Source organism: Gossypium arboreum, chromosome 5, assembly GCF_025698485.1.
Source record: "Gossypium arboreum isolate Shixiya-1 chromosome 5, ASM2569848v2, whole genome shotgun sequence".
Taxonomy (NCBI): Eukaryota; Viridiplantae; Streptophyta; class Magnoliopsida; order Malvales; family Malvaceae; genus Gossypium; species Gossypium arboreum.
The window spans coordinates 2,044,245-2,061,066 of NC_069074.1; the positions used below are offsets into that span (position 1 = coordinate 2,044,245).

The 16,822-nt window shown below is 34.8% G+C and overlaps 2 protein-coding genes across 4 annotated transcripts; both read left to right on the top strand.

Annotated features, from left to right (window-relative positions):
* The first annotated feature begins 3,447 nt into the window (after positions 1 to 3,447).
* LOC108454464 (protein TIFY 3-like) lies at positions 3,448 to 6,366 on the top strand. 2 transcript variants are annotated; one of them, XM_017752938.2, is made up of 5 exons: positions 3,448 to 3,764; positions 4,941 to 5,052; positions 5,129 to 5,336; positions 5,465 to 5,522; positions 5,912 to 6,366. In XM_017752938.2, the coding sequence occupies exons 1-5, from the start codon at positions 3,616 to 3,618 to the stop codon at positions 6,072 to 6,074; spliced, it is 690 nt and encodes a 229-aa protein (XP_017608427.1). In that variant the 5' UTR covers positions 3,448 to 3,615; the 3' UTR covers positions 6,075 to 6,366. The 2 variants fall into 2 exon arrangements, with proteins under 2 accessions (XP_017608427.1, XP_017608434.1); XM_017752945.2 differs by lacking the exon at positions 3,448 to 3,764 and adding an exon at positions 3,813 to 4,150.
* Positions 6,367 to 7,661: 1,295 nt separating this feature from the next.
* Positions 7,662 to 10,854, top strand: LOC108454444 (F-box only protein 13). 2 transcript variants are annotated; one of them, XM_017752908.2, is made up of 2 exons: positions 7,662 to 8,654; positions 9,370 to 10,854. In XM_017752908.2, the coding sequence occupies exon 2, from the start codon at positions 9,394 to 9,396 to the stop codon at positions 10,636 to 10,638; it is 1,245 nt and encodes a 414-aa protein (XP_017608397.1). In that variant the 5' UTR covers positions 7,662 to 8,654; positions 9,370 to 9,393; the 3' UTR covers positions 10,639 to 10,854. The 2 variants fall into 2 exon arrangements, with proteins under 2 accessions (XP_017608397.1, XP_017608414.1); XM_017752925.2 differs by lacking the exon at positions 7,662 to 8,654 and adding an exon at positions 9,057 to 9,174.
* Positions 10,855 to 16,822: the final 5,968 nt, after the last annotated feature.

Sequence of the window (16,822 nt, forward strand, 5' to 3'; positions counted from 1 at the left end):
TACTATTGGTGGGATTTGAACTATTGCTCAATATATGATACTTACGGGTAATTATACCTTTTTTGTTGAAAGGAAGTTAATTCCGTCAAGTGAAATCTGCAAAATGTCTCGTCCAAAGCTAGTAAACCCCTCAACAAGTTGGTATTGTCCTTGGTGGGAGGGTTTATCTACTAGCAGTTTGTGTTTTTGAAGAGGCGACAGGTTCATAAAGGATGATTAGTTCGTTTGGATGCCTAATAAGGTGAACTATGCGCTCAGGCTCATAAGTTCACATGACCTACAAATGTATATACATATCCAATCAAATGTAAACTCATCAATAAAGAAAGAACACATGGCCCACAAGTGTCTCCAATAATACCTCTTTAAATTATGTAATCACCGATGGACACATTCTCTCTCAACACTATTTCCCCGGATCTCCAACTCTCTACACCCTTTCCTCCTCCGCTTAAAACATGAAATACCACTTGTGGCTCTTGGCTCTACAAGTGCATCGGCACGTCATATGAACGGTCTTCAAGGGTACATGTTTGTATCGACATTTCTAAACTGAAACATGTTTTCATATTACAGGATTTTGATCCAGGAAGAAATCAATAAAAAGATAAAATATTTCTCCATTTCAGCCGTGATTGAAGCTAAAAAAAAAGATGCAGGACTTATTTTACATGAAACTGTGTGCTTTTACTTTTTCTCCTTTAAAGAAAAAATGAACTCACAAATTCGTTTAAAAAATAAAAAATTGAATATGAGTGATGCCTCGGAACAATGTCTTAAAGTACAAAAATATACAAAGTAATATAGTGTATAAATATGTTAATTTACCTCTAATACTATTTTCATATTTAAATATATATTTTCAATATATCAAAAGAAAGAAAAAAAGATTGACCAAATCTTATTTATATATATTCTCTAGCTTCAAGGGATCGTGTCAGTGTCAACTTTTATGATGTAGTGTTTACTTTCGTAATAAAACGTAGAAACATATATTGTATAACTTATTGTGGTGATAAAATATGAAACAAAAATATACTAGAACCGTTATTAAAAAATCCATGGAGGTTAAGATTATATTTATGCAGGCCGATGGACCCATCTTGTAGGTTAATTGAAATGCTTTTCTCCGGCTTGTGCTCTATTGGTTGCTGCCCCTTTATTTTGCCTGAATCTGATGTGTGCCCCAAGGCCTAAAGCATTCCATTCAACTCTAAAGGCACCGACAAGGGAAAAAAAGAACGGAAGGGCAATGAGGTAATAGTGACTCATTTTCAATCATCACACGAATAATTTTAGATTGTTAGGTAGAAGATAGGAAAATCTCATTCCAGCTATGTATGTAAAAACAAAGAAGATAGCTTTTGATTTTTCACTGACACGTTAGAAATGGCCCCATCGTACGTGGGTTTCCACAATCCAAGTCAGATCCCAACCGGTCACTATAACAATGAGGGAAAAAATACATTAAAGAATGCATTAAAAAATTTAAAAATGGACAATAAAATCTTGGTACAACTGGTAAATACGGAGACTTTGGATAGTGAATATTTAGTATATGTTTATTTTCATGTGTGAATTCTTAATTATTTGTGTTATAATTATTTGTGCTAAGTTTAAAAAACAAAAAACAAGAGAGAAAAAAACTTAAACATCAATCGCTCTGACTTTTGGGAAACAAAAGAAATTTGTTACCCAAAAGCCATCGAGGAGTTCAGGCAGACACATGTAAAAAAAATGAAAGCCATCATCTGTCATTTCCTAGTGACTAGGCCAAGTTTGATTATTATCATTGTTTATTATTTCAATGGTGGCAAACTTGTGATTAAGAAGATTTTGTTGAATAAATGCGGAAACTAAAAAAAAGTAGAATTCGAACCCCCCCCCCCCCCCCCAATCCATATCCTTTTTCACCACGCTGCATTCCAATTGCCACATTATAAAAAGAATTTTTTTTTTGTTATATTTATATTTACAGGATGGAAAGAGACAGGCCATGTGACAAGCCCAAAGCATAAAACTTTTTAATTCATCGACCAAGGTGGCCCATATCACATTCTCTCACACATTGTTGTATGTTAAAACAGAACAGTAACTTTACTAACAAGATGGGGCCATGACATTCTCTCACACACGTTACGTGTTGCCAGAACAGTAACAAACCTAACGAGTTAGGTAAATTACACGTGGAACTTTATCATTGCCTAACAAACAGCAACTTAATTGAGCTTCCATGTCGTGCAATGACCAGTTTGATGGATTGTCTACACATAAAATAATAACATACATACACTTGCAGCATTATATTTTGATAAATTTCTTCGAACCATAACAATAAAAATTATTGTTGAAGTTGACGGCATGCAGCAGTATATGAAATGATTTGTTATCAAAATTGACGTGTCGAGTTCATGCATGTCGGTTAAAAGAGTGAAATGGTGCACCTTCCTTCACATTTGCTTGTCTATTTGATTTCATGCCGTGATCACTCTTTTTCATCTTCATTTTAAGTGGTGGGTGATGGTGCAAAATCCATTGGTGTTTTCGCCGGGAATTTATGCGGTTCCAAAGTGTATTGTTATTTGCATCCAACATGGGAATCATATAACTATTCAATCACTTAATTAAAGAAAGCTACCTCTCCAAGTAAATCATAATTCATCTGAAATTTATCTACATGGAAATCATAATCCATGATATTACTATAGCATCCAACTTCAGGTTTTCAATTAATTGATCACAATGCCAATAGGCAGAGTACGGTACAAGAATGGTAGCCAAATTAACATTATATATAAAGAGATCATTTAATATCTATATTTGATTTTAATATTTAATTTAATATTTAAATTTTTATCTTAATTTAATACTTAAACTTGAATTTAATATTTAATTTAATATTTGAATTAAACAATATCATGCAATCCAATAAATATTTTATATTTGCTCTAGTAAAATAATCAGAATATTAAACTAAGCTTAATATTAATGAGAGTCGAGTTTCAGGTTCAGATCCAAAGCCAAACTCGCATGTTTCTACATTAAGACGGGCACATTTTCTTGCTGAGGATATGAGCCCGTTGCTTTGTTGTTGGACTTGGCCTGATGACCATTGTTTGGTTGTTATGTCCTTCGGACTTTTAGGCCTTTGGTCTTCGAATGAATGATTTTTCCGGTTTAATAAAAAATGATTTTTCCTGGAAAAAGAGAGAGGGAGAGCAAGAATAAAATACTCATTATTTAAATGAAGTGAAAAAAACGTGGAAAGTAATAGCTTATAAATCAAACAGACAAGTGAGTGACCTGACAAAATGACACGACATGACATTTGTCGCTTTTGCTTTTGCACCTCGTAGCCTGGTCCCCACTCCACTCAACCTTTGAAAACCACGCAATTTTCCTTGACTTTTTTAATATCAATCCATCAGAAAATTGGTTTCTTATATGATTGACACGTGTTATTACAAACAATAAACACAACCATTGATCGGTTAGCTTTTCACTTTCACATTCTTTTTTGCAGTTTTTAATCACATTTTGGTCTGCCTATAGTAAAACAGATCCAAATTCAGCAACAAAAGGCAAGGTCAAACGAAGGCAAAAATAAGGTTTTCCATGGAAGGGGAAGCTGGTTCATACGAGGACGTTAAGCCAAACGTCGTCGTTAAACAAAGTAATGGCGATGTTGTCGGGGATAATGGTGTTGGAAATCTGGGATCCGTTGAAGCCCCCGATTTTCTTTCCAAGAAAAATTTCCAGAACTGGTAAGGGTTATTTATTTTCTTTCCTGGGGAAGGAAGAGAAATTTTATTTCTGGATATGGGTATATTATTAGACTGCAGTTCGGTTATTGTGGCATTTTGGATTCGAAAATAGAAAGTTTTCACTTTGTGTTGGTTAATTTATCTTAATCGTGTGAAATTTAAATACTTAATTAATTACCCTAATCTAATTTATTGAGGATAAATTATCCGGCTGTGATTTATTCTTTTTTCCTGCTGGGCTATTTTTTCGACACTGCATAATTCTAGAGTATAGTAGTAGTACTATTAGTTTTTGTTGAGATATTAAATGGCTGGAAGGTGACCCACGGCTTTGCATATTTTGAAAACATAGTACTCCTACTGTTAATTGAGATGATGGTTGGAAGGTAACCCACGCTTTTTTCGATTCTTTCATGTAGTCAATCCTTGTAAAAGTGCAGTTTAACAAGTTTCAGTTGAAATTTCAGCACTTGTAAATTTCAATAATTTCTCTATTTCCTAATTACCGTCTTTTTATTTTTATTTTAAAATAAAAGGAATGGGTAGAGGTACAGCAAGCTTTGGATATTAGATTCTAGGTAATTGTTAGGATTTTGTTGAATTCTAAATCTCATTGTTCTTTTGAGGGCTTCTAGTTCTAGTTATGTTTTCCTTTGGTATATAGCTTCTTCCATAGCACTTGAAGATGTTCGATTCTTCTTGTATTCTACAATATTTATAGCTGGACAAACTTAAAAAGAGAAGAGGAAAAAAAAAGAGCAATCAGTCTATGGTTGTTGTTACCGCATGACGATGTATCTAACCATTTTGTTGAATTCTAAATCTCATAGTTCTTTTGAGGGCTTCTAGTTCTAGTTATGTTTTCCTTTGGTATAATCTTTTTCCATAGCACTTGAAGATGTTCTATTCTTCTTGGATTCTACAATATTTATATCGGGACAAACTTAAAAAGAAAAGAGGGAAAAAAAAAAAAAAGAGCAATCAATTTATGGTTGTTGTTACTGCATGACGATGTATCTAACCATATAACGAACACCAGAGAACGGTATTAGTTTGTATAAAGTCATAGATATAAGAACAACTTCTTTTTGGATGAGCATGTACCACTTGTATGTTATGTTCCTATGACAAGCTTCTATAATGTTATCAACGCTTTTTCTTTCGTTTGTGAATAAGTTCCATGGCAACTCCTACATCTGGACTGAATTCCACTAGCCCTGCTCCATCTCAACTAACCATCTTCTATGATGGACACGTTTGTGTGTTTGACGCAATTCCTGTGGAAAAGGTTGGCCTTTTTACTTACTAAGTTCTAGCAGAATGAGGTCTTATTACAAAATTCAACATCGATTCATGTTTGTTAGGTGCGGGAGATTATGCTTATTGCCGCAACTGCTGCTGCTGGTGCTGCTAACTCTGTTGACATGAAGAAAGTTGCAACTGATTGTGCCACCACCTCACCTGTTCTTACGAGGTCTCCTTCGCTTCAAAGTACTGCTACTGCAACTGCTCTGGCTTCACCACAGGCACAGGTGTACCCTATTAACAGGACCCCTTTCTGCAAACTGAAAGGTCAGTGACTCTCAACTAATTTATCTGGAAGACAGATGAATTTCAAATGTAAATATTTTTATGATTAATCATTTCAACGCATGTTAGCTAATATAGCTTGATGCTTTTGTAAATATCTATTGGATTAGAACTACCAATTGCAAGGAGACACTCCCTTCAGCGATTTTTTGAGAAGCGGCGGGACAGGTACCCCTTCCATACTGAACTACCAGCCTCCTTGTTTCTTTCTTTCTTCTATCAAGCAGAATAAAGTCTTCCTTTTTCATGTTTAGGTTTATGTTTCTAAGGATTCATGATAGACACTTAATATATACAATAAGATGATGTTATATCAATACAAGTATTGTTAGTTATTGTTGTGATTTACTTTAGATGAAAACTATCAACTATTCACTAAGTGGACAACATTATTATATGATAGTCATACATCTTCCTTTTCCCTTATCCCTTTATTTAAAAAAAAAAAAATAACGGTCATAATATAATATTAGCTATTTAGAATTTGTGTCAAGCATGGGGATTGGGGAATATAGTCGAGGTGGTAAGTGTTACCATTTGCTTGTTTCCTTTTGCAGGCTGGTGAACAGGAATCCATATCCTAATCCATCAACACCAAAATCATTTGATGACACCAAAGCTAACCTCAGTGCTGCAACTTCACCAGAATCGGGTTGCTTTGGTAAATCGCCTGTTGCTCAAGAAGAATTCCATCCAAAAGCTCCAGCTCATGTTGCATAAGTTAAGCATATACGAATCCCTATATATATTTGATAAAAACTAAACTAGCTGTGTTATTATTGTGAAATGCAAACTGAACTAGGATAATGACTTTGATCTGTCGGTGGAGTTGATGTTGTTTGCAAGTGTACAACTTAAAGTAGGTCTCATGGTAGGTATTGCTATTGTTTGCCATGAGAGTGTTGTCTAAATGTAGAGTCAATTCTCTTGTTCTCCTACTGCCTCTAGGGGGCTGTTGTGATGTCTTTTAAACCTGGGCACCATGTCTATAATCTTTCTGACAATTAACAAACTAAGCTATGTAGGATCTGCTATGTATGTATGTTCGCCTTGGTTGTTTCTATCTGTTATTTTCGTAAGTGAAGACTGATGATTTGGGCGATCTTGATGGAACATTTGACGTTGCATTGATTTGCAATTAGCATCATATGCATCTATAGCGCTTAGATCATAGAAACATATGAACTAGGCCATCATTTATACGCATCGTGGACAAAAATTTAATTGAAAAAAAAATGAAGAAAAAGAAAAGATGTATTAAGTGGCAGGTTTTTATCTCTTCTAACATACTAGAGACGTAAATTACTCGTATTTTGCAACATAAACAGACATTACCGAGGTCCATTAATGAAAAAGGGACTTACCAAGCCCAAGGGATGAGCCTAAAAGTGGTTTTATGGGTAGCTCAGTGTTAACGTAACAACCCTCATGCAAGAGGCGGCTTTTGGTTGCCACTCTTCATGTAGCCCCATAACGACACCCCGTTTACATATCTACCTGAATTAATCCAAAATAATGTTTTTCGCATCCGGATTTGGTTCGCTACATGTGAGCACACTTAACCACCTGTCAAACTTTGGGACATTGAGAAAACAATCCTTTTCATACTACCGCCATCCAAAAACTTCCCTTCTTCAGTCTAACTGTCACTTCCACCGCTATTAGCCCCATCACCACCGCCTCCTCTTCAGTTCCCGTGCCTACTTCGTTGTCAATTCCTCCTCCCTTGGCAGAATAAACAAGGGGGTGGTGCTTTAGCCGCTTCTTTAAGCTTTCTTTGGCATAGCTTTTGGCTCCAGTGCGTTGAAGTTAAAGGTACTTACTTTTTCACTGCAATGCACCAGTCAGTTCTGCTGTTTGCCACACCACTAGTCCAGTTAGATTGTCTCACCGGTTGCCAAGAGCTGAAAATATTGGACAATCATCACTGTCAAAGAGTGTAGCCTTTGAAATGATTGAAGCTTTGGGCTTTGGCTAAAGTGGAAGCAAAGACGTATATTAAACACCAATCTGGCTACCATCAGGTATCAATAAATCAAAATCAAATCCGCCAGTTCCTTTCCTTTTCTTTTTGGACTTGCCTCCATTTTCTTTTCCCATCCTTGGACTTTCCAGAAGAAAAGGAATGGATTCAGTGGATATTAACCAGGCCTGGCTTTTTGTGTCTAGGAAATGCGTTCAATCGATAAAAACTTGGTATGGGTTAAGAACTGCGGGTTCGGCCCATGTAAGGCGGCATCGAGATCCGAGTCTTTCTGTTTTGATTCTGAAAACTCAGCAGAGAAAAGAGATCGTAATTAACGGCTTTTTCTTTTGTCTTTAGAGTTTCGATTAATGGTTTAACTGTTTTTTATTTTTGGGGTGAGGTTTGTAGGAACCGGCTCTTGCTTCTTGGGCATTTTGACTTTTAATAAACAACATATATAATCTGACTGCGGCCAAAGCCAAATGAAAGAAAAAAAGGAAAAGAGATGAAAAGATTCCTCAACGAGGAAGGCAAACAAAAGAAAGCAAATTATACCCAACCAGAAAAAACACTGTTTATCTCTTTCTTTCGGTTGCTTTTACTTTATGGTGTGTATATTATTATTATATTATAAAGGTCAGCAACCCAACAGAGTCTCTTCAGACAAGCCTCAACCCTTCACGGTCTCGCTCCTTTGACATAGAAATGCCATTCTTTTTTGTTTCTTCTTTTCTTTTACTCAACCAGCGTTACGTGTGTTTTCACTTTCTTTTTTTGATTAAAGTGCAAATACAACAAACAAAATTCTTGAGCTTTGAAACTTTGTTTTTGTTCACGGGACGGCCCGACCCAGAATCCAATGCACACTTCTCTCTCTCTCTCTCTCTGTTACCCTATACTGACCCTGTCTTGTAGACTACCCTTCCTTGTAGAGTTGTAGAGCTAAAGAGTCAACTCAGTAGATTTTGTTTTGCTTTAGCTGCTTTTTTTTCCTCTTTTCTTCTCTCTCCACTCGTGTGTGTGTGTGCGAGTAATGTGAGCCTGTGACTGTGAGAGAGGCTTCACCTTCACTTTTGTTTTCGTATGAGTATAAATCTTTGGTTCTGTTCTCTCTCGCTCTTATGCCATTCTATTGTCAACGCTTGCAAAAAAGAAGTTTACTACCTGCCTTCTTCCTTCCCCTAAAGCCCATTTACTTTCCCTCTCTTTGCTATTGCTTTCCCTTTTGTTTTGTTTTTGGACTGTCTCCATTTCAACTTTGTCCCTTTGTATTATCCCCCCATAGCCCCCACTAAGCTTCACTCTACGCTTCCCTTTCAGCTTCATATCACCAGGTACATTTGTCCTTCCCTTTATCTTCTCATCTTCTTCTATGTCAAGCTCATTTCTGCTTCTTTTTTTATCAAGCTAAATGGGTTTTATATATATATATATATTTGAAAATTTAAAATAGTCTCCTGCAAAATGCAAATAAATGGTAAAATTTACCTCTTTTCTACTATCTTGAGGTTTCCTCTTTAATTTATGGCTTCCCGTGATTGTTGCTCTTTTAGTAACTTTGTTTGAAGAATTTACTCTCTGCATTCATTGAAGTGAATTTGAGTGGAGCTATTTCGTGTTCGAATTGGACCCTTTCGGGAAAAATAAAGGAAATTTCTATGGCCCTTTTGTCATAACTTCTAACCAAGTTGTTATGATGTTGTCATTTCTTTAATAGTAGTACTATTCTTTGCTCTTCTTTACCCTACTTTTTTTTTCCCCAAGAGACTTTTTGTTGAGTGAAGAGCTTAGGAAAAGGAGAGCCTCGTAGTGCTTTCAAGTCATGTGTGGACCTTTAATGCTTATGTTAGTTAGGTTGTCAAATTTTTCCTAATCTTTAATTGATGTGATATATTCAAGCCTTATTTGCCTTGTTTCATATATTCCCTACGATGGGAGATATATTTGACAAAGAATTTGGGTTTTTTGGTTCATCTGTTTAATGGTTAAACGATGATTTATAATGGCCTTTTATTAATAGTGTTGCTATCCTCTCTTTTATCATTGCAGGTAATTTTCTGAAATAATCTGCCAATGGAGAAGGCTAATGGCTGCATTTCAAGGCCATCTAGAAAGAGAAAGTTGCCACAAGAAGGCAACGATGTGTTGAACTTCACCTTGGATGAACTCAGTGACGACCTCCTTGAAAGGGTCCTTTCATGGTTACCAACCTCGACGTTCTTTCGCCTCAAATCGGTGTGCAAGAGATGGAAATCAGTTGCAGCTTCTGAAAGTTTTAAGCTAGCTTGTTCAAGGATTCCTTCAAGGGAACCTTGGTTTTTCATGGTGGATCCCAACCTTAATCAATCCGTAGTCTTCGACTCTGCTGAGAGAAGTTGGAAGAAACTCAGTCATCCGCCTCTCCTCTCGCAGAACTGTAACTGCAACTCCATTCCGGTTGCAGCAGCTGGCGGACTCGTGTGTTTCCGCAATATGTCCGGCGATTACTTCGTATGCAATCCCGTAACAGGATCATGTCGTGAACTCCCTCCGGTGAATCCGGATTCTCACGATCGTTCCCTTCATGCTATAGCAATGAATGCATATTCCAATTACCATGGCTCCTACAAACTATTCTTAGTCTTGGGTGATCTTCCAAAGCTTTCATACAAAGTTTATAACTCTAGTGCTGATTCCTGGGAAGAAGAGATTATGCTAAGGAGAAAAACTGATGACTGCACAGGATTCGAATTCGATTCGAATGATGATGATGACGCCGTGTACTTCCTTAGCAAAGCTGGAAACGTAGTTGCAACTAACATGCAGAGAAGCCCCTCCAAGCAGTTTTCATCAGTTATTACTCATAAAGATGGTGAGGAGATTGTTTATTTCCTCAGCTCCTCCGGAACAGTTGTGGCTTGCAATCTGACCCAGAAGCATTTCTCCGAATATCCCAGGCTGTTGCCCCTCTTTTTGGAGTACTCCATCGACGTGGTGGAGTGTAAAGGCGAGATGTTGGTCGTCATGTTATCAGAGTTCTTCGAAAGTGCAAGCATTAGAGTGTGGAGATTTGATGAGAAAACCAAGACTTGGATTCAGATTGCAGGCATGCCTCCTTCGATGTCACACGAGTTTTATGGCAAGAAAGTTGACATAAACTGTCTTGGGGCTGGCAACCAGATATTCATCTGCTTAAGCTCTGCTGAGCTTTGCAGTTATGTTAGGTGTGATATTGTGACTAATGAATGGGTTGAAGTTCCCAAATGTTGTCTGAATGGTGAAGCCATGGAGTTCATGTCGGCGTTCTCGTTCGAGCCAAGGATTGAAGCTTCTGTATGAACACATGGTGTGGACTTTTGCTATGTTTTGAAAGATTTGATAATGCCGTCTGTGATTCCTCTTTTTTTTCCTTAATTTGTTTTGTACTTGTATTCTTTTAGAGCATTGATTTTTTCTTCTCTTATTTTAATTGTTTAAGCAAATTCAGCCCCTTTGCTGATGTATTAATTAATGAGATAATGTTACTTATTAGAGTATTGGTTGCCATAGATAAAACTTAGTTGTCTTTTTTACTCAATGCTAATATCTCTCAACAAATTTACTTCATATACAAAACCAACATAAAAAAGCTGATGCCAGAAAGATGATCACTGTCTCTATATCGCCTTTCCCAAGTTTCTGAAAGAGAGATCCACTGGTTCTTAAAATATGTAATCCAACGCTGTTCGATTAAAACGGCAATGCTTAGATCACGTTTCGTAAGGCACGCAACCGAGGAAGTAGTTTCAATGGTTGATTAATCTTTGGCTTCGTTAGTGTCCCAAATAAATCGAATCCCAGAGCATGAAAAAAAAAATCTAAAATTCAGCCACATCTGGAGAGCAAGTGAAAGCTACAGAATGGCGATGGTGGACCAGGAAGCATGCTATAAAAGCATAGGCATGTCATGTCTGAAGGTCCAGCATTTTTCTCCAATGACTTATATCATGATGTTCCTCGCATTGTCTCTTCAACCTTCACATTTCTGCATGATTACTACTTGTACCATCCCTCTCTCTTTCCCCACTTGTATATATATACAAAATACACACTTTCTTGCATGTTATGGTAAACTGAATAAAGGTCTAAATCATAACATGTCGTGTTTACTATGATTACAAATTGAACTAAATATCACCGCGGTGGGTTGCATTGAATATCGACGACAAAAAGCTAAATATCACGACATAGTGAACATAACCCCTTATTTTTAACACTGATTATTATTTGTGTTCCATTTAATTCAGCATAAAAGTCAATAATTTCGTTTTTCGATGCTAATGCATGCAGACAATGCTTATGGTTCAATTGGTTCCACATTATAATGATGGGTAGGTTTAATTTAAACATGTCTGCAGGTTGCAGCAGCTACTGCACTCTACTGAAAGTTTCTGCTAAACTATATATATATATTTATGATTGTTCTAATGTTTAACAGACTTCGAATAAATGTGGTGAAAAAGATAATCATGGCATTCCTCTGATCTTCACAACAGTGACGAGTGAAATATGATATAAAAAAATAAACCTTTATTTCAAATAAAGTTAACTTTTAAAAATAACTAAATGACCAATTGAATTAAACTATTTATCATGCAATAAGAATGCAACTTATTGCCATATGTTATGGTACTTACTTACTATTTGCTTCTTCACTTTTTCTACTTTTATTATTGCTTCTGCAATTAAATAATCTTTTTTCCTGTTCTAACTTTGACTTAGTTTCTGAAGAACGACTCCTGAAAAAAAATGAAAGTACACTAAATTGTTTTGAATTTATGGAATGGGCCATTGCCACTATAACCCAATATCTGAAGTTGGTTAATAGCGTGGGCCTAGCTGCAGGGATTGGGCAGGAAGAAAGCAAAGCAAAGATTGGACCGCTTACTTCAATTTGGTTTTATGTGTTCAATTTTGAAAAATTCTACTGTGACTTTTATGCTCAAACTAAAATTTCTACTGTTTTTATAAATATTTTAATATATATATGTTAGCAGTAAATAAATTAATTAATAGTATATAATTATTATTTTTCTTATTTTTAAAATGAAATTTTTTCCTATTTCAAAGAGTTGTTATTTTTATAAGAATTATTACTTATTTTTAATTTTAAGTTTAAATTTATATTTTTATTTTTATTTTATATATAATTATTGTAATACATATATAATAAATAATTTTTTATTATCACAATAATAACAAAACAGAGGATTAAAGTAATAGCAACCAATTAAGACCACTCACTTCCTATTAATCATGCACCCTTAAAATGATCACCGTAATTTCCATTTCCTTGCATTTTATGGAACAACTACGAAGGAAATTTTGTCAAGTTAGTCATCGGTTGATTTACGCTTGCTTTAAGTCTTTTGTTGACATGGACAGATTCCCTTCCCATTACCACTGATAAAAATTAACATTTAAGTTTTCATATATCTGTTGTTCCAAGTGGCCCCTGTAATGGAGCGATAAAAACATTGTCTCAGTCAGCACGGGCAGGCTTGGTCAGCAAAATGGAAAATTCCTGTTTTAGTCCTCTAAAATTTATAAAATCATAAGCTAATTTATGGTAAAATAATAGTTTAATCCCAAAAAAATTAGAATTTCGATTTAATCATTTTAAAAACTATAAAAATAAAAATCAATACAATGATAAAATTGTATTTTAACTCTTATGAACTCGGTTTCCTTAAAAAAAAAATTCTGCCTTATCCATTGTTAGTAGAGATACTCATTGGTTGGGTCAGGTTCCGACCAAGCTTAAATATGATATTAACACACTTTATACTTGTTAAAGTCTAACCCGATCCAAAATATGAATATGAAATTTTGCACAAGTCAACCCATATTTATAAATGACTAACCCCAAGCCCATTTTAGACCTCCATATAATTTAAAAAAATAAAAAATAAAAAATATATTTATTTTAATTTAATATTTAATGATTTAATATTTTATTTATTTATTGTAGTTTTATATATAGTCATCTTAATTTTTTTAATGTTTACATTATAGTAGTATATAATACTACTATATATTTAATTTTTATGTGCTATAACTTACATAATATATAAAAATAACATAATATAAAACATCACAAACTTGATAAATGAGTTGGGTTGGGCTCAAGCCTTGAATGTTTAAGTTTGAGCTTAGCTCATATTTTAAATAGGCTTAAATTTTTTGTCAAAACTTATTTTTCAAACCTAATATTTTTACCAAAAATCTTTCCAAATATTAGGCAAGCCTTAGACCTGCATGGATAACTCAACCCGTAAACATATCTAGTTGTAAATATGGTATAGATGCAATAGTAATTTGAAAAATCCTCTTCTTTTTATTTCTTTATACTTACAAAAGGTAGTAGTGTTGGACAATAAATGTTAATTGCATCAACACCCTCAAATTATAACGATCAAATTAAATGATTGATATAATTTAGACAATTTGAGGATTTTAAGAATGTATAGTGGAATTAACTTGGATAATAATAAATAAATAAGTAAAAGAGATGATATTTAGAAATTGGATAAAATTAAATCGTAAAGATGACTGTACAAATGGATTAGGTTAAGCTGAAGAAAGTCCTTTTTTGATGAAGGAAAAGACATGAATGATGCAACAAACTGAAAAGAAAAAGAAGGTTGTAATAAAAACAAATTCAGATTTGTCGACTTTAGGAGATGTACCGTTTTAAGCGAATGAATCAGCACCCACATCAGCAAACTTAATTGGTTTCAACATTCACTGTAACTCTTCAAATCAATTGAAAATTGCTTAGCAATGGTGTTTTTTTGGACGGTTTTCAATGTGTTTCAGGTTCACCCAAAAGTAATCCATCAACATGTCGAGCTAAATGACAGATTTCATCCCAAATTAGAAAAAAGAAAAACACAGATATAGAGCATGAAATTGCTGTCTTAACGCAGCTAAGTCGAATAGAAAACTTGTTTGTCTCCTTTGAGAGAATTGCATTTGGAATAACCTTTAATCCACTAATAAAATTGGGTTCAATCGTCTTTAACTATTCACATTAAATGGTAAAAAGTTGAAGAAAGGATGATATATATAATCCAGAAAATTCCACAGTAATGTTAGCTGTTAAAGCAATTTTTTTTTTTTTTTGGTTCATTCATGGATAGCCCATTGCTTCTTAATTTGAATGCATGCATGCGGCTGATAAGTCTCTGATATATTTCTCTCTTCCTGCATGCATGTCACCTCTCACCATCAGCTCCTATCATGTGCTTGCATTAAAGTGGAATAAAATTTACATATCTTTCCAATATTGCACCTCAAATCAATGAGAATAACAGTGTGTGTGTGAAGAGAGAGAGAAGAGAGAAGGATTTTAATTATAAATGATAAGATTGAAAGATATCAGGGACTATACTGCACTGCAGTTTTCTCTTTGTGGTCATCCTTTTGCACTTTATATTTCAGAGAAAAAAGACTGTGTTTTGGCATAGAATTGGATTGATAATGCTGGGTTTTTATTGGCTGCAACTTGTCATTCAAAAACCATAACCAAAGCTATAATGTTAAAAAAAAGGGTCCAAAACATTTGATGCTATCATCTCTCTCATCTTTGGGGTTCTAGAAAGAGAGTTGTGTTTGCAGTAGTAGCAGTATGTTGTTGGTGGCAGATTGAAAAATAAGGAAAAAAATGGTCCCACCGCCACCACCACCCCCACGCCCTCCCACTTATGGCGGAAAGTGACCATACACTTTGGAGGGTAAATGGAGATGAAAGACAGTATGAGGGGGATGCATCGATATCCTATGAGAAAACAACTCAACTCGGATTTAAATTTCAATCACGTCGTATTTATGATAATCGTGAAAGTAACGAATGGTATCGCGGTCAATTGAAAAATCGAAACCGTATCACTTAAAGTGACACCACGGACCAGAACTTCATTTTACCAAAATAAACACAGCTGCAGTTATTAAATACTAACAGGATATGCTAAACCCTGAAAGTCAAATTCAAATTGAAAATCATTTAAGCCATTCTTGATGGCAATGGCATTGACCACTGTTTTTAATTTTACCAGCTGGTAGAATTCAATATGTGGAAGGGAACTTAAATAACTTGAACGGCAAGTAGTTAAAGAGAAAGAGATAAAAATTCCACAGTGAATAAGAACGTGCGAAGCAGTATATTTCTAGTTTTCCAGTATTCCAGATAAAACAAAATAAAGGGTTTTTTCCAGGGATGAGTTGAAGATAGGCATGCAGAGGTAGATTTTTTCAAACAAAACGGTTTTAGAATTATAGTGGGTCAAGTTGATTGAATATGATATTAATATATCCAAAGTTTTTAATTTTCTTTCATCATGCATAAAATCCAAACAATATAGCTTGTGGTTACAGGTAAGCTTTGCATTGTTAATTATTGGACGTCTTCTTTTTTTATTATTATTTTTTATCAACGATATGTTAATTTAGGTGGATTAGAATAGTAAAATTACGGAAATGAAGATGTTACGGTAGGGAAGCGAAGAGGAAAGAGGGGGGGGGGGGGGTTGGAAGGAAAGGAAAGGCGCAGGCTTTTTCGGCGGTGGGCAGTGACAGCCAAGAAGTTGTCCCTTTCCGTGCAATCCCACGTGGCAAACTGCCTCTGTTTGGAGCCATACAGGTATAACCACGTGGCGTGAAAATGTCAGGAAATGCTCCCTCAGTGGAAAATAGCCGTTTGATTATGACCCATCATATCATGTTCGTCTGTCCTTTGCAGGCAGCCGGTCCCACCCCCATTCTTAGGCAATTGGATAATCAATTCCATCCTCAGTTCAGCCCTCCCTCAAGACACTGTAATATATAAGAGAAAGAAAAAAAAAAAAGGGGGAAAAACCTCTGCTCAATGCTCCTGCAATCGCGATAACACCTAAAATGACAAACAAGACACTTCCGGTTCTATCCACATATATACAAAATCACAAAATACATCAAGAATCCATACTAGTAGTCGTGTTATAAAAGTTTTATATGATCAGTTGCTACAAATATATCCAGAAACTAAAAAAAAGGGTATAGTAAAAAATTGAATTGAAGTGGCTGAAAATAGGAATTCTTTTTAATTGAAAAATTAAAAATTATTATCTACTTGTATTTTCTCGAATTGAATTGCTGTCTGATTAATAAAAGACATCAATTTAATTATAAATTTAATTAATGTCCTTGAGATTAGTGTATGAGAAAATGATAAATTATTGATTTTATTTTACTTTAAAAGATTACGTGCAAAAGAAGAAAAGAAAAAATATGGGTGCCAAATTATTAAAGGTTTAACTATAAAATTCATCTTTCTCTCTGTAACATTCAATAAAACTATAAAATTCCACTTCAAACTATATACAAATCAAAATCTTTTGATTAAAATACTTGAAGTATTAATTTTATTTCATTTTATTTTAAAAGTGTGCAATACCCATTAAAAACATCGTACATCCCACACTCTTATTGGATGGTATAGTATTTT